The sequence below is a fragment of the Prionailurus viverrinus genome, chromosome A1 (genome assembly GCF_022837055.1).
Source record: "Prionailurus viverrinus isolate Anna chromosome A1, UM_Priviv_1.0, whole genome shotgun sequence".
Lineage (NCBI taxonomy): Eukaryota > Metazoa > Chordata > Mammalia > Carnivora > Felidae > Prionailurus > Prionailurus viverrinus.
The window spans coordinates 51,572,522-51,591,331 of NC_062561.1; the positions used below are offsets into that span (position 1 = coordinate 51,572,522).

General features: G+C 37.7%; 1 protein-coding gene across 10 annotated transcripts in view; it reads right to left on the reverse strand.

The window, feature by feature from the left end:
• The window catches only part of MYCBP2 (MYC binding protein 2), a 286,982-nt gene that overhangs the window by 97,063 nt on the left and 171,109 nt on the right, over positions 1-18,810 (reverse strand). For all 10 annotated transcript variants that reach the window (XM_047853582.1, XM_047853618.1, XM_047853590.1 and 7 more), the window contains 6 exons: positions 18,162-18,387; positions 17,019-17,137; positions 16,260-16,347; positions 13,455-13,504; positions 11,191-11,363; positions 9,576-9,720 (listed from right to left, as the gene is read on the reverse strand). In XM_047853582.1, coding sequence (XP_047709538.1) covers positions 9,576-9,720; positions 11,191-11,363; positions 13,455-13,504; positions 16,260-16,347; positions 17,019-17,137; positions 18,162-18,387 — 801 coding nt within the window. The remainder of the gene's footprint in view (positions 1-9,575; positions 9,721-11,190; positions 11,364-13,454; positions 13,505-16,259; positions 16,348-17,018; positions 17,138-18,161; positions 18,388-18,810) is intronic.

Here is an 18,810-nt window from a genome sequence, read left to right on the forward strand (position 1 = left end):
ACCTCGAGCTAGTTCCACAGAATGAATCTTGCACAGTGTAAAAGAAGCCTCGGCTTTTGGGAGAAATCATCATAGATATAAAAACGTAAAATAAAACCAAACGCCGCCATTAATAAAGTAGAATGCATCTACACTGAATTCTCAAATTCTTAACATTAAATTATTTATCAGCTAATTCAAGTAAAAAGGCTTTCCCACAATCGCCACATATTTCATTTATTTTTAAATGTTTATGTATTTTGATAGAGAAGTGTGCACACATGTGCAAGCAGGGGAGAGGCAGAGAGACAAACAGAGAGAGAGAGAGAGAGAGAGAGAGAGAGAGAGAGAGAGAGAAAGAGAGAGAGAATATCCCAAGCAGGCTCTGTACTGTCAGCCCAGAGTCTGATGCAGGACTCAATCTCACATACTGTGAGATCATGACCTGAGCCAAAATCAAGAGACTGGATGCTTAACTGACTGAGCCAACCAGGTGCCCCATCTCCATATATTTTAAGCACTAATTTCAAGTTTAGCTGTTCTGCAAAGAAAATGTAGTCCATTGAGAAATCTTAAAAAATAACACATAAGAAATTTGGATCGACATAATGTCCCGGAAATATTACAAACCCATCTTGTATGTACTTTATTTTATTTTATTTTTAAATGTTTATTTATTTTTGAGAGACACAGAAGCAGAGCACAAACAGAGGAGGGGCAAAGAGAGAGGGAGACAGAATCTGAAACAGACTCTAGGCTCTGAGCTGTCAGCACAGAGCCCGATATGGGGCTTAAACCCACGAACCACGCGATCATGACCTGAGCCAAAATCCGGTGCTTAACCGAATGAGCCACCCAGGTGCCCCAAACCCACCTTATATTTAAAACACATAAGTTTAAAAGTATATAGTAAAATCGTCAGCTCATATACACTGCCATCATTAAAAGTTTAAAACTTTAAATGTAATAAAAAAAAAGGGGAGGGGGAAAGATAAAAAGTAAGAGCTTTCAAACTTAAAGACATTTGATTTTTAAATGATAGCCACTACTTTTTGACATATTTTTATTTAATCCTTCTTTAAACAACTGTATTTACCCTAAGTAAATTAGCATCAGTACATTTGCCTGTGTACTATGAACCTTGAAGTGAATCACTGAACAATTTTATACTCTAAGAATACTGAAATACTATAGAATGACAGGTATTTTGCTTTCTGTTATAAACTACTCTATGAGTGAAAAGGATTTTGTAGATTAATGAACTCTAAACTCCAAACAACCAAATCGCTTTGTAATACATCTGGGAAAGGGTGGGGCGAGCTGGGGATTGCCTATACAAATTTTCATTCAATATAAATTTTTTTAGAAATAAAAATTTTAAATGAGATATTTACATTAATACATTAGATCACAATGGATTCATTTTCTGCATTGCAATATGGTTTAAAATGTCATTATTAATTAAAGTCTCAGGTAAGAGCTATCCAACTAACTATATACATTAATACAACACACGACTATTTCCATTCCTCCTTCTTTTACCATCCAAATTCATGTATTTCTAATTTTTTTATTAAGTTTTAAATTCTAATTTCAGTATAGTTAATATACTGTGTTATATTAGTTTCAGACGTACAATACAGTGATTCAACAATTCTGTCCTTTACTCAGTGCTCATCACACAGTGTACTTATTCTTAATCCCCTTCACCTATTTCATCCATTCCCCCACCAATCTCCCCATTGGTAACCATCAGTTTGTTGTCTACAGTTAAGAGTCTATTTCCTGGTGTGTCTCTCTCTCTCTCTTTTCTCTGCCTTTGTTTTGATTCTTTTATTTTTATTTTTTTAATATGAAATTTATTGTCAAATTGGTTTCCATACAACAGCCAGTGCTCATCCCAACAGGTGCCCTCCTCAATGCCCATCACCCCCTCTGCCCTCCCTCCCACCCCCCATCAAACCTCAGTTTGTTCTCAGTTTTTAACAGTCTCTTATGCTTTGCCTCCCTCCCTCTCTAACCTTTTTTTTCCTTCCCCTCCCCCATGGGTTTCTGTTAAGTTTCTCAGGATCCACGTAAGAGTGAAAACATATGGTATCTGTCTTTCTCAGTATGACTTATTTCATTTAGCAGAATACTCTCCAGTTCCATCCATGTTGTTACAAAAGGCCATATTTCATTCTTTCTCATTGCCACGGTAGTATTCCATTGTGCACATAAACCAAAATTTCTTTATCCATTCATCAGTTGATGGACATTTAGGCTCTTTCCATAACTTGGCTATTGTTGAGAGTGCTGCTATAAACATTGGGGTACAAGTGCCCCTATGCATCAGTACTCCTGTATCCCTTGGATAAATTCCGAGCAGTGCTAGTGCTGGGTCATAGGTTGGGTCTATTTTTAATTTTTTGAGGAACCTCCACACTGTTTTCCAGAGTGGCTGCACCAGTTTCCATTCCCACCAACAGTGCAAGAGGGTTCCCGTTTCTCCACATCCTCGCCAGCATCTACAGTCTCCTGATGTGTTCATTTTAGCCACCCTGACTGGTGTGAGGTGATATCTGAGTGTGGTTTTGATTTGTATTTCCCTGATGAGGAGTGACGTTGAGCATCTTTTCATGTGCCTGGTGGCCATCCGGATGTCTTCCTTAGAGAAGTGTCTATTCGTGTTTTCTGCCCATTTCTTCACCGGATTATTTGTTTTTCGGGTGTGGAGTTTGGTGAGTTCTTTATAGATTTTGGATACTAGCCCTTTGTCCGATATATCATTTGCAAATATCATTTCCCATTCTGTTGGTTGCCTTTTAGTTTTGTTGACTGTTTCCTCTGCAGTGCAGAAGCTTTCTATCTTCATGAGGTCCCAATAGTTCATTTTTGCTTTTAATTCCCTTGCCTTTCAGGATGTGTCAAGTAAGAAATTGCTGCGGCTGAGGTCAGAGAGGTTTTTTTCCTGCTTCCTCCTCTAGGGTTTTGATGGTTTCCTGTCTCACATTCAGGTCCTTTACCCATTTTGAGTTTATTTTTGTGAATGGTGTGAGAAAGTGGTCTAGTTTCATTCTTCTGCATGTTGCTGTCCAGTTCTCCCAGCACCATTTGTTAAAGAGACTGTCTGTTTTCCATTGGATATTCTTTCCTGCTTAGTCAAAGATTAGTTGGCCATACTTTTGTGGGTCTAATTCTGGGGTTTCTATTCTATTCCATTGGTCTATGTGTCTGTTTTTGTGCCAATACCATGCTGTCTTGATGATTACAGATTTGTAGTGGAGGCTAAAGTCTGGGATTGTGATGCCTCCTGCTTTGGTCTTCTTCTTCAAAATTACTTTGGCTATTTGGGGTCTTTTGTGGTTCCATATAAATTTTAGGATTGCTTGTTCTAGCTTCAAGAAGAATGCTGGTGCAATTTTGATTGGGATAGCATTGAATGTGTAGACAGCTTTGGGTAGAATTGACATTTTAACAATATTTATTCTTCCAATCCATGAGCATGGAATGTTTTTCCATTTCTTTGTGTCTTCTTCAATTTCCTCCATAAGCTTTCTATACTTTTCAGCATACAGATCTTTTACATCTTTGGTTAGGTTTATTCCTAGGTATTTTATGCTTCTTGGTGCAATTGTGAATGGGATCAGTTTCTTTGTCTTTCTGTTGCTTATCAGTGTATAAGAATGCAACTGATTTCTGTACATTGATTTTGTATCCTGTGACTTTGCTCAATTCATGTATCAGTTCTAGCAGACTTTTGGTGGAGTCTGTTGGATTTTCCATACATAATATGATGTTATCTGCAAAAAGTGAAAGCTTGACTTCATCTTTGCCAATTTTGATACCTTTGATTTCCTTTGGTTGTCTGATTGCTGACAGTAGAACTTCCAATACTATGTTAACAAACAGCAGTGAGAGTGGACATCCCTGTCATGTTCCTGATCTCAGGAAGAAAGCTCTCAGTTTTTCCCCATTGAGGATGATATTAGCTGTGGGCTTTTCATAAATGGCTTTTATGATGTTTAAGTATGTTCCTTCTATCCCGACTTTCTCGAGGGTATTTATAAAGAAAGGATGCTGAATTTTGTCAAATGCTTTTTCTGCATCGATTGACAGGATCATATGGTTCTTTTCTTTTCTTTTATTAATGTGATGTATCACATTGATTGATTTGCAAATGTTGAACCAGCCCTGCAGCCCAGGAATGAATCCCACTTGATCATGGTGAATAATTTTTTTTATATGCTGTTGAATTCGATTTGCTAGTATCTTGTTGAGGATTTTTGCATCCGTATTCATCAGGGATACTGCCCTGTAGTTCTCTTTTTTTTGCTGGGTCTCCGTCTGGTTTGGGAATCAAAGTAATACTGGATTCATAGAATGAGTCTGGAAGTTTTCCTTCCCTTTCTATTTTTTTGGAACAGCTTGAGAAGGATAGGTATTATCTCTGTTTTAAATGTCTGGTAGAGTTCCCCAGGGAAGCCATCTGGTCCTGGACTCTTGTTGGGAGATTTAAAAAAAAAATTTTTTTTTTAACGTTTATTTATTTTTGAGACAGAGAGAGACAGAGCACGAACAGGGGAGGGGCAGAGAGAGAGGGAGACACAGTTTCCGAAACAGGCTCCAGGCTCTGAGCTGTCAGCACAGAGCCCGACGCGGGGCTCGAACTCATGGACCGTGAGATCATGACCTGAGCCAAAGTCAGACGCTTAACCGACCGAGCCACCCAGGCGCCCCTTGTTGGGAGATTTTTGATAACTGATTCAATTTATTTGCTGAACTTTGTTCAATTTTTCTATTTCTTCCTGTTTGAGTTTTCAAAGTGTGTGGGTGCTTAGGAATTTGTCCATTTCTTCCAGGTTGTCCAGTTTGTTGGCATATAATCTTTTATAGTATTCCCTGATAATTGCTTGTATTTCTGAGGGATTGGTTGTAGTAATTCCATTTTCACTCATGATTTTATCTATTTGGGTCATCTCCCTTTACTTTTTGAGAAGCCTCGCTACAGGTTTATCAATTTTGTTTATTTTTTCAAAAAACCAACTCTTGGTTTCATTGATCTGCTCTACACTTTTTTTTTTTTTAGATTCTATATTATTTCTGCTCTGATCTTTATTATTTCTCTTCTTCTGCTGGGTTTGGGGTGTCTTTGCTGTTCTGCTTCTTTTTCCGTTCGGTGTGCTGTTAGATTTTGTATCTGGGATTTTTCTTGTTTCTTGAGATAGGCCTGGATTGCAATGTATTTTCCTCTCAGGACTGCCTTTGCTGCATCCAAAGCGTTTGTTGTATTTTCATCTTCATTTGTTTCCATATATTTTTAAATGTCTTCTCTAATTGCCTGGTTGACCCCCTTCATTCTTTAGTGGGGTGTTTTTTAACCTCCACGCTTTTGGAGGTTTTCCAGACTTTTTCCTGTGGTTGATTTCAAGTTTCATAGCATTGTGGTCTGAAAGTGTGCATGGTATGATCTCAGTTCTTTTATGCTTATGAAGGGCTGTTTTGTGGCCCAGTATGTGATCTCTCTTGGAGAATGTTCCATGTGCACTCAAGAAGAAAGTATATTCTGTTGCTTTGGGATGCAGAGTTCTAAATATAACCGTCAAGTCCATCTGATCCAATGTATCATTCAGGGCCCTTGTTTCTTTATTGATCCTGTGTCTAGATGATCTATCCATTGTTGTAAGTGGTGTATTAAAGGCCCCTGCAATTACCACATTCTTATCAATAAAGTTGCTTATGTTTGTGATTAATTGTTTTATGTATTTGGGGGCTCCTGTATTCGGCTCATAGACATTTATAATTGTTAGCTCTTCCTGATGGATAGACCCTGTAATCATTATATAATGCCCTTCTTCATCTCTTGTTGCTGCCTTTAATTTAAAGTCTAGTTTGTCTGGTATAAGTATGGCTATTCCAGCTTTCTTTTGACTTGCAGTAGCATGAGAGCTAGTTCTCCATCTCCTCACTTTCAATCTGAAGGTGTCCTCAGGTGTAAAATGAGTCTCTTGTAGACAGCAAATAGATGGGTCTTGGTTTTTATCCATTATAATACCCTATGTCTTTTGGTTGGAGCATTTAGTCTGTTTACATTCAGTGCTATTATTGAAAGATATGGGTTTAGAGTCATTGTAGAGTCTGAAGGTTTCATGCTTGTAGTGATGTCTCTGGTACTTTGTGGTCCTTGCAACATTTCACTCACAGAATCCCCCTTAGGATCTCTTGTAGAGTTGGTTTAGTGGTGATGAATTCCTTCAGTTTTTGTTTGTTTGGGAAAACCTTTATCTCTCCTTCCATTCTGAATGACAGACTTGCTGGGTAAAGGATTCTCGGCTGCATATTTTTTCTGTTCAACACATTGAAGATTTCCTGTCATTCCTTTCTGGCCTGCCAAGTTTCAGTAGATAGGTCTGCCACTAGTCTTATGGGTCTCCCTTTATAAGTTAGAGCATATTTATCCCTAGCTGCTTTCAGAATTTTCTCTTTACCCTCGTATTTGCCAGTTTCACTATGATATGTCGTGCAGAAGATGGATTCAAGTTATGTCTGAAGGGAGTTCTCTGTGCCTCTTGGGTTTCAATGCCTTTTTCCTTCCCCAGGTCAGGGAAATTCTCAACTGTGATTTGTTCAAGTACACCTTCAGCCCCTTTCTCTTTCTCTTCCTCTTCTGGAATTCCTATTATACAGATATTGTTTTGTTGGATTGTGTCACTTAGTTCTCTAATTCTCCCCTCATACTCTTGGATTTTTTAAAATCTTTTTGTCAGCTTCCTCTTTTTCCATAATTTTATCTTCTAATTCACCTATTCTCTCCTCTGCCTCTTCAATCCATGCTATGGCTGCCTCCATTTTTTTTTTTTTTTTTTTTGTTATGAGGCCACCTCCAAAGGTAACTTTATTTTTGGGGCTGCCTCCATTTTATTTTGCACCTCATTCATAGCATTTTTTAGTTCCTCATGACTATTTTTTAGTCCCTTGGTCTCTGTAGCAATAGATTCTCTGCTTTCCTCTATACTTTTTCAAGCCCAGTGGTTAATTTTATGACTATTATTCTAAATTCTTGTTCTGTTATATTTCTTAAATTGTTTTTTATCCATTCATTAGCTGTTGCTACTTCCTGGAGTTTCTTGTGAGGAGAGTTTTTCTGCTTCCTCATTTTGGATAGTCCCTGGGGTGGCATGGAACTGCAGGGCACTTCCCCTGTGCTGTCTGGAGTAACTTGTGTTGGTGGGCAGGGCCCACAGTCAGACCTGATGTCTGTCCCCAGCCCATGGCTGGGGCCACAGTCAGACTGGTGTGTACCTTATCTTCCCCTCTCCCAGGGGCAGGACTCACTGTGGAGTGGTGTGGCCCCTGTCTGGGCTACTTGCACACTGACAGGCTTATGGTGCTGCTTTGATGGGAATCTGGCCTATTAGCCAGGGTGGGTCCGCAAGGTGCACAGGGGTGAGAGGGGCAGGCTTAGCTTGCTTTGCTGTGGTGGTCTCCTGGGGGAGGGGCCCTGCAGCACCAGTGGGGAGGCAGACCCGTTGGAGGGATGGATTCACAGAGGCACAGCATTGGGTGTTTGTGGGGTGCAAGCAAGTTGGGTGATGGGAACTGGTTCCATTTGGGTTTACAGCTGGGGGATGGGAGAGGGAGATGGCGCTTGCCAGCGCCTTTATTCCCCACCGAGCTGAGGTCTGTTTTCCCTGGCTCAACAACTCTCCCTCTCAATGTCCTCTTGCCCTCCTGCTCTCCAAGCAGAGCTGTTGACTTTAACATTCCAGATGTTAAGTCCCACTGGCTGTCAGATCTCACGGAGTCTGGCCCCTCAACTTTTGCAAGCCAGACTTTGGGGGCTCTGTCTTGCCAGGCGGGCTGCCCCTCCACCGCCCCTGCTCCCTCCTGCCAGTCTGTGTAGCACGCACCACCTCTCCGCCCTTCTGTAGGCCTCTTATCCACACTTGGCTCCGGAGAGTCTGTTCTGCTAGACATCTGGCGTTTTTCTGGATTATTTAGGCAGGTGTGGGTGGAATCTAAGTGATCAGCCGGACGAGGTGAGCCTATCGCCCTCTTATGCCTCCATCTTCCAACAACCTCCTTTGTTTTGATTCTTAAATTTCACATAAGGAATCATTTAACATTTGCCTTTCTCGGACTTATTTCATTCAGCATTATACTCTCTAGCTCCATCTATGTTGTTGCAAATAGCAAGATTTCATTCTTTTTTATGGCTGAATAATAATATTCCATTGTGTGTGTATATATCCATTTTTAAAATCCATTTCTTTTTTTTTTTTAAAGTTACTCTCCTGATTTATTTATTTTCTTTTTTTAATTTTTTTTTTTCAACGTTTATTTATTTTTGGGACAGAGAGAGACAGAGCATGAACGGGGGAGGGGCAGAGAGAGAGGGAGACAAGAATCGGAAACAGGCTCCAGGCTCTGGGCCATCAGCCCAGAGCCCGACGCGGGGCTCGAACTCACGGACCGCGAGATCGTGACCTGGCTGAAGTCGGACGCTTAACCGACTGCGCCACCCAGGCGCCCCAAAATCCATTTCTTTATCCATTCATCTACTGATGGACACTTGGACTGCTTCCATAATTTGGCTACTGTAAATAATGCTGCAGTAAATACATGGGTGTATGTATCCCTCTGAATTAGTGTTTTGTATTTTTTGGGTAAATACCCAACAGTGTTTACTAGATCGTGGGGTATTCTATTTTTAACTTTTTGAGGAACTGCCATCATTTCTAATTTAATATGTATCAATATTATATTTTAAATTAAATGTTGTTTCAATAGTACCAAATACAGAATGTATTAGTGTCTTTTAAAAAATACATACAGGGTGCCTGGGTGGCTCAGTCGGTTAGGTGTCTGACTTTAGCTCAGGTCATGATGTCATAGTTTGTGTGTTTGAGCCCCATGTCAGGCTCTGTGCTGACAGCATGGAGCCTGGACCCTGGTTCAGATATTGTCTCCCTCTCTCTCTGCTCCACCCGCCCCCCCCCACCCCCACCCCATGTTCTGTCTCTGTCTCTCAAAAATAAAATAAAACATTTAAAAAAAAGTAAAAAAAATATACATATACAAAATTTTAAAATGTGTTCCTTTATCGATTTATTCAACCACTTTATATTAAAGGCCTTCCCTCTGTGTGCATATATGAACACTTTTTTATCCTTCCCTTGAATCACTATAGCTCCCAGCTAAATGTAAAAAACAAACAATAAAACATATAACTTGGAGGGAGCCTGCGTGGTTCAGTTGGTTAAGTGTCCGACTTCAGCTCAGGTCATGATCTTGCGGTTCATGAGATCAAGCCCCCCCCAATCAAGCTCTGTGCTAAGCTCGGCGTCTGGAGTCGGCTTCAGATTCTGTGCTTCCTGCACTCTCTCTGCCCCTGCCCCGCTCACCATCTGTCTCTTTCTAAAAATAAAAATTAAAAAAAATAATAACTTGGAAAATTATGTGCTAATTAATATAAGTCCTTACACAATTTTTCAGCTTCCTCTATTGACAAATATAAAGACAGTACTGCAAGTGGACTCTAAACACTTGCTTTTTCTAAAATTTTACTAGTAATAATAGTGCTTTGATGACTATTAATTTAATTCTGATAGAATTACCTTCATATTGGGAACATGTACTACATCCCCATATTGGTCTTTTGTTTGAACAGTTATGGTGGTAGGCCAACCACAACGAATATCATCCTTGTTCAGGATCAAAGATGTTTTCTGAGGATCAGCATAGGAATCTGGTTGAAGCCACCTAGCAGTGATGAAAAAACAAGCAAAAAAGTAAACATTCATAAATATCTTCAATGATTAACATGAAATTAAGCCAAATGAGTAACACTTGTACCAAATAATATCTTCATTTCCAATTCAGTGACAATCACAAGTGTCTCCCTTGCAAATTGTTAATGACGCATTCATTAAAAAAATATGACAAAGTACAGGAGGTTTCTGATGTTTTTGTAAATAGAAATAATTTTAAAATCAGAAAGCTTGAAATTTTAACTACAGCTGACACAAAATAACCAAGAAAATAAATTTAGGTTGTGTATATTTGAAGTCCCAGTACACTCATGCTTACTGAGGGAGGTCTGCCCGGATTTCCCAGCCTGAAAATCTGAGAAAGAACAACTCATCTGTAAAAGCAGTGATAGTAATGGCATTCTGCTGCCTGAGAACAGCTAGGTTAAAGATGTACTGTTCATCTCCTGTTCATCCAGTGTCTCAATTATCTTCCCTATTACCTTCCCTTCCATGTAAATTTTGCCAAATTTCCACACTTTGGGATACCCATTCTTCTTCTTTTTTTTTTAATAGAAGAAACTGATAATCTTTTTTTTAAATGCTTATTTATTTTTGAGAGAGAGTGTGCACAAGTGGGGGAGGGGCAGAGAGAGAGGGAGACAAGGAGTCTGAAGTAGGCTCCAGGCTCTGAGCTGTCAGTGCAGAGGCTGAAGCAGGGCTTGAACCCACAAGATGCGAGATCATGACCTGAGCTGAAGTCAGGCACTTAACTGACTGAGCCACCCAGGTGCCCCAGGATATTCATTCTTGAATTCATTCCATGATCTACATTCAAGTTGTCCTGGGAGATAAGTTATAAGTAATTCTGTCATGTATTATGTAAAAATGTCCACAAAGTTAGCAGTGAGGCTGACTTAAAAAAATTCTCTATCCTCCAATCACCATTTTGATTTTTCAAAACTAAAGAGGAATCTCTTTATTTTTAAAATTAGAAATGGGAAGAAGTAAGACTTCTATATTTACTAGTAAAATCACACAAGCCAGCACATTTTTTCTTTTCATAAAAAAAAAATAGCAACAAGATAAATGAGAACTCTACAACCAACCCCAAATGATTTCATTTAAATTCTAAATATATTTGTATTATTTGTAGGTTTTAAAGAAATCATATTAAAATAACATACGGTGATAAATTTAAGTTTAGTCTAAAATTCCTAGACTTCTCAATTATACCATGTGCTCCATCTATTTTTTAAATAAATAAAAGTTCACCTAGGAAACTATAAAATAATCAACTAACAACTACCATATTCTTTAAAGGTATTTAAAAATATTTACCATTTTATACTTCGGCAAGTTCAAAACACATAAACCAGATTCTTCAGGCTTCATTTTAACATCTTTCCCTTTCATTTCTCTTCAAAAACGAAGAGTGAGGCATTCCCTGAAATAAGTCGCTGTAGCACTTAAAGCACATTACCTTGCAAGCCTCCCACCACTTGATCCTGGAACACAGGCAATAAAATCATCCAGAAAGGACTGTTCATTGCTTTGGATTTGAAGTGGTAAGTTTCCTTCAAGCGCCTCTAATATAGTTGGTGAATGAGAAAGAGCTAAACCCTTTCCAAGAATACCAGAATGGGTTTTGCACACCTGTTGGGTAAGACAATATTCATGTATTTGAAAACATACAATTTTAATTACATGAGTTTCTTGAACTTGCACACAATTTTAGGTAGGCCTTTTCGGGGAAAGCATTTTCTCTCCATGCCCCAGTGCTCCTGTAGCCTGCCAAGTAGAAAACAAACCTCCAGGAGGGAAAAATATGGGATAGCCAGCCTCCTTCCTCCCACCAAAACAAGTGACGTCAGAGGCGTGCAGGTTGAGAAGGTGCATTTCTTCTCGCTCTACTGGGCCAGGGCTCCCTTCTGCAGGCAGCTGTGGAGGCCTCTCACCTTTTGTGTCCCCATTACTGGCATCTTTCATGGGTGGATTATCTTTGCTCTCTTAGGTGGGTGGCTACCAAGGTCTTGCCTTGGACAACATGTGGATACAAGCCTGACTGTGGCTGCACATAAACTCCATTAGTCTGTCTAAGCCTCAATTAAAATTAAGAAAAAGAGGCAGATACAACTGAAATTTTAGTTTTCACTGACCTGACAAGCAAACTTTACCTTTTTGAAAGATCTGCTTTAAATGTTGAAACTCTAGAAACTTTTTAATGACTATGTTATAAATTTTGAAACAAAATATTTTTCATAGAAAAGGATTATGCTTCCACTACTATGACACTTATACAACAGTACCTTCTGCATTCTCTGAGATATACAATTTCAAAAATCATGATCTTTAAAATCAAACAGATTTGAGTTCAATTCCTGACTTTTAGACAAGCACTGCTGTGTGCTCTTGAGCTAAGAGATTACACACCATTCCTGAATCTGCAAAATGTATGAACTGGTAATCAAATAATATCTCTCTTCTGTAGTTACTGTAAAATTTATATTATATAACACATACAAAGTGCACACTATGCTGCCTAACAAGTAGTAGGTATTAGACCACATGACATCTACCTTATGTGCCAAAACTGTGGGCAATCTGGGATTTGAGGGTTTTTGTCTTTAACAGAAGCACAATAAACATCTCTTTATATCAGGCCTAAATGACATTTTATAAACCATTATAATCTCTGTAAGGATAAATAACATATGAACTCCTTGATGGTTCTCTTTAATTAGAATGTTGTCTGATACATACTGTATTTATTAAATCTCTATTGAATTTTTATTTTTTTATCTTAAAGTACAAAAATTTAACTCTTTTTTAAAAACAAAAACAAAACCTGGTGGGTTTTTAAAACGTAGAAGTTTCTTAACATTATTGAGGATACCAGGGCTCTCTATAATTGGAGCATAGTTATCAAGATCATGGACTTAGTCACCCAATTGCCAGAGGTCAAATTCTAGCCAGCTGCCTACTAGCTATGTGATTCTGGGCAAGTTACCTAAGCACTCCATGCCTCCTTGTAAATGGAAAATAAGAGTCTCTCATTCATGGGGCCACTATGAGGACTAAATGAGTTAAAATATGCAAAGTGTTTGGAATAGTACTTGATAAAGTCAGGATCAAATAAATGTTTGTTTTTATTATTACTGCTATGATCAATTCATCTTGGGAAGTAAACAACCAGCTATAGGTTAACAGTTGACCTGGATACTAGCCTCTGTCTCCTAATTAGCTGAATTCTTAGACAAGTCACAGAACTTCCTTGAACTTCAGTTATTGTAACTATAAGATGCAAGAGAGAATACTGACCTCAAAATGTAAATGCTAAAAACAGATAATATTAAAGATACAATAAAATACTCTATAGAAATTATTTAAGTTACTACTACTAACACCCATTTCCCTCTTCTTCTGACCGGTAAATAAAACTTCTTTTGAGATCCAATTTAAATGTCAACAGCTCTGCAAAGCCCTTCCCTAAACCCTTGGCACTTGGTAACTTCCTTCTCTGGCAGGATTTATGTTCACTTCATATTTAACAACCTCCATGCAGCACAGCAAGGACTCACCTGGGTTTCTCCTATCAAGATATTATAAGTTATGTATTATCTGTCAATAAACAGAATGAAGTACTTAATGAAAGCCCTATATTCAAGAAAAATAAGGTTGATCTGAATGAAAATACTGCTTTCAAATCAATGTACAAATTTATCCTTACGATGTCTGTGACAATACCTGCAATGCAGCCTCTTCAAGAATTTCAAGATCTTCCTCTAATTCATTACCTGTTGTGTAAATGAAAAGTTTTAGTAACATATATTAATACTTAGTTTAACTTTTTTTTTTTAGTTTATGTATTTATTTTGAGAGCAAGAGCAGGGGAGGTGCAAAGAGAGGGGGGCAGAGAGAGAGAGAGAGAGAGAGAGAGAGAGAGAGAGAGAATCTCAAGCAGGCTCCATGTTGTCAGCGCAGAGCTGGACATGGGGCTTGAAGTCATGAACCGCAAGATCATGACCTGAGCTGAAATCAAGAGTAGGATGCTTAACCCTCTGAGCCACCCAGGCACCTCACTTAGTTTAACTCTCTAGTCCTCTGCATTTATTCACACCTTTTTCACAATTCTGATATTCCAGATTGGAAAGAACTATTACCATTCTGGATCAGTCTCAGTGCTTTATGTTTTAAAATGTAATTTTCAGTGTAAATATAAGGCTATAATTCTCAAGGCAATACTCAAAAGGTATCTACCAAGTGATGTGCAACACACACACACACACACACACACACACACACACTACATTTAGGCATATAAATGTGCACTTGTGAATTTAGTGTATTCAAATTCCCCTCTACCCTCCAAAATGAAGGAACTAATTACTCAGAATCTGGGCCTTTTTATTTTGGTTATCTTATACAAGAGCTATCTATACCTTTAGTAAAAAGAGTAATTTACAGGAAAACATAAGATAGTGAGTGTATCCTCCATCCATTTTCTCCTTTATTGCTTCATATAAAACACATTTAGGGGCACCTGTGTGGCTCAGTCGGTTAAGCGTCCGACTTCATCTCAGGTCATGATCTCATGGTTTGTGAATTCAAGCCCCATTGTGGGTTCTGTGCTGACAGCTCAGAGCCTGAAGCCTGCTTCAGATTCTATGTGTCCCTCTCTCTCTGCTCATGCTCTGGATCTCTTGCCTTCAAAAATAAAGCAACATTAAAAAAAAACCAACCATATTTATTGAATTTGCTTTGATAGTTTAATTAATTTAAAAACTATTATGAAGGTAATACATGTTCAAAAGGAAATATTCAAATTTTGCAGAAGTGTAGAATGAAAAATTCTCCTACCTACCTCCTTCTGAAAATAAAATGTCAACAGTTTATGTATTATTCAAGAAACTTTGTGTGCAAATAAGTACATGTGTGTGTGTGTCAACATATATACTCATGCACACATACACATATATTATTATATATATATAACATAATATTCACGAAGAATGGGACCCTCTTCTGAAACTTTTCTCAGTTAACATAATTAGGAATTCTTCTTGGTCAGAACATAGAAATCTCTTTTTGTTGTTTTTTAACAGTCTCATGTATTCCCCTTGTATGTATCATTACTTATTTAACCAGTTTCCAACTGATAGATATTTTAGTTGCTTCTATGTTTTACAATCACAAGCACTGCTATATTAATATCTCTCTTACAACATATATTTTTTAAGCATTTGTGCAAGTACATACAAAAATTGCTGTATCAAAAAGTATACGGCATGTAAAATTTGAACAGGTATTAACAAATTTCCTCCAAAGGCTACACCCATTTCCTTCATATAAAGAGAACACAACATGTCTCATTTCCTCATACCTGTGTCAACATTAAGTAGGAGCAGGGGAACTGAGAAGCATGGAAGGGAGCAGGAAAAAGGGAAGGAAGAAAAGAGCAGAGAATGAGAAGGGAGGAAGGAGGGATAAGGTGGAAAGGGTAGTCTTTGAGGGAGGAGCTACAAATGAACTTCTGAGGGTGAGAACTGGGGAAATACAATAATAATGTCTTTTACTCCCAAACACTGTGAAGATAAATGTTAAACCACGTCTAAGCATCATAGAATCAGTAAATATTTCTAACCTTAGTTTCATCTTTACCATCCTGATAAATTGATTCACATACCACACAAATTTGTATCATTTTATAAAGAGGTATTGTTCCTGCCACTACCTCATTTCTCTCCTGTGCTTCACAGGAAAATTCTTCTAAAGAGCTATCTATATTTAACCTGCGTCTCTTTTCTGACCATCCATTCTCTCCCTCTACTCTAAAGGCCTTATGTTTCTCTCATCTCACTGATATATTTCTTATTGAGAATATATGTAACCAACAAGTCTCTCCATCCAATGGTAGATTTTAATTGACTTCTCAACTACATTAAAAAATCCCATCAATGTCCATTTTCCTGGTTTTATGCCTACCTCCTTCGCTGCTGTACCAGTCTTTTTTACATGCTCTTCCTCCTGTTTTGTCCATTTTTGACACTTTGGCAGTCCCACCTCTGATCCTGGGCTATCTTCTCTTTCTCATTTGCATTCTCTTCCTAGCTCATCTTTCACATGGTCCCATGCCTTTAAATTTCAACTATGTTCAAATGACATTTCCTTTGACTTGTGCCCTGAGCGTCAGGCAATGAATATCCAACTGTCTAGTTGATATGTCCACAAGGATATTTAAGAAATTATCTTTAAACTTTTGGTTTACTATTATGTACCTAATGTTTAACCCAGTGTCTGACACACAGCATGTATGTGCCTAAGAAGGGTTTGTGTGCATGTCTGTGTGTGAATAGAAAAGACTAGAGGATACTCTTCAATCTTCAGTACAGAAAACCCAAACTACCAGCGTATTAAACAGTTATTACTCATGAATGTATGGGACTATTGAATTCATTTTGCTAATTTATTTCAGAATGCCCTAAAATAAACATATTCTACTCTTGAAATTTTTAACAAAATCATAAACACCTAATACTTGACCAGACTTACCAATAGGAAGTGCTAGATCCTTTTTCATCAAAGCGGCTGCACAAACTCCGCCAAGATTGGCTAATTCTTTTTCCAACTGAATGACACCCTGGAGAATCCCAAAAATAAAATAAAATAAAATAAAATGAAGTGAAATGAAATGAAAATAAGATAAAATGAGCTGCTTTAAAAAATATTTGGAGGATAAAATATTTGGAAGATAATGTGGATTATCAACAAAATGTGATTTGCATCCAAGCATAACTTTTGAAACCAGAAAGAACAGGTCAACTAGTGGTTAAATTAAGAGTGGAAGAGGGTCAATAAAATGTCTACTGCATGTTATAAGGTCCAGGTCTACAGGTGCATTATCCAAAGAATTTGTCATTCATTACTTTGAAGTAACATGATCATTTTTTTCACCTTGATTTTGTTTTATTGTGTGATTTGAAACATTTAGAATAGAAACTAAATTGGCCCCACTGGGAAAGCAGATTCTATTATTTACTCAGAAAGGTACAGCCACCTGAGCAGGTTTGGAGCAGGTACAATTATACTATCTGTTGCAGACTCTATTCTCTTCATGTGTTAAAAGTAGCAAAAACAAACAAACAAAACACTAAAAAACAAAAAACACTACACAAAATTAAACTACAAGGTATTTTAAATTATATTCTTTAAATTTCAGGCTTCGTGAACATAGGCAGCAAACACACCTTTAGTCAATAGCAGCCCTCAGAAACACAATCTTAACACAATGAGAAGATAATTCATTCCTACCTCATCAGGTCCAGGGCTAAACTCATATCCAATTGCAAAACATTTAAAACCATAGAAAGAAGCTTTGTCATCTTTCACATAATCTGATGCAGTCTCCAATGAAAAAAGGGCTTCATTTCCTAAGAAAAAAAAGCAAACATTGAGTTCAAAATCTGAAATGACTTTATTAAAATTTCCCTTTTATCTATCTCAAGATAGGTAGCAATACAAATCAGTTACTAAAAAGCCCAGGCTTTTTGGGGGTGGGGGGTGTTCCTGTATCTACTTGAATATAATTGCTAAAAACAACTCTAGCCAACAACAGAATCATCTCAAGTGAATTGTTATTTTTCTTTATGATCAAGCTCTCCTCAATCAAATGTTCTACCTTCATGTTACATGAGCAATCATTTTTCAATTATCTATTTCTAGGGTAACCTAGGTTAGTTAGCCTTTTCTGTTTCAGTCAGTAAGCAATCCTCTAACCTGGCTCCTTACAAACAAACAAGGCAGGTCAGACTAGAAGACAAAAGCTTCTGAATTCAAACAGGCTATGAGTTTGAGGAATCACAAGAATATTTATGGTTAACTGGTTAAAAACACAACAGACTACATGCAGTTTTAATAATTTACAAACTTTCTTTGAAAGGAAAACATTAGCAATAGCAATAAAAAATGCTTTCTATCTCTGACACCCCCCCCTGCCCTGCCCAACACACACACATCCTCAAGCCTGAAGAACTAAAAACAACAGCTTTAATGTAACTCAGTACGTGAGGTGTTTCACCAATTCTCTTGAGTGGAAGAAGCCCTAAGTTCTCAAAGTCTAGCACTTATTGGGAAAATAAAAGATCAAATTCACTTCTTCCATAGTTTGTTCCCAACTGTACAGACATCCACTCCTCAATATTAACCCTCTGCTTTGGTCAAGCTAAACTTTTTTCACAAGATCCTCATGACGTTCTCTCTTTGAAAACTCAGTCGTGTTATGCCCTCTGTCTAGAGTCTTCTTCACTACTCAAGTGCACTCCAGATGCATAGTACGTTTTGAAGAAATTCTTCTCAATGTTTGTAAACGTTTTCAATGTTGTATCCTTACTAAACATAATTGTCATAAATGCATATATTTTACCATATAAAACAGAAAAGAAAAAAACAACTTACCTGGCAACACTAAAACCATAGTAGGCCACCCAGAGGACCCTGAAAATTTCTTTAATTCTATCCAGGAGTTAAGATTTTCATGAACAGATGTCAATTTTGGTCCATATCCTGAATTCTGAACAGTTCTGACAGGAATCAATAAACGGAGGACATCTTCTGACTGCGCAGTGCCACACTGGGGGTCAAACTCGATTGTCATCCACCGTACACATTCTGGGAACGTCACCTGAGGTCAACAGGCGAGAGGACACTTGTATTTGTTAAGAAAAATTTGATTTTTTTTTCCTATTTTAGACACAGGGCATACTGTAAATATGATGCTTTAAACATACTGTAAACTAAATTTTAAGAAACTAATACAGTAGTTTCAATATGACTAGAAATCATGGTATTAATGTTCAATATCAATTGTCCCTATTCCCAACTTGCAATATCTACTGCTTTCTACCTAAAACTTGGTTGATATTACATTAATAATGTTTGTAAGTACACATTGATAACACTGAAAAAGTATTACAAGGTTGTTTTGATTTCCATAAACATTCAGTTATCTAATTTTCTTGTGGAACTATATATATAGTAAATTTTCTATTTCAGTCAGTATGCATTTAAGGAATCTAAGTAGGTAAATGAAAATATAATTATATGG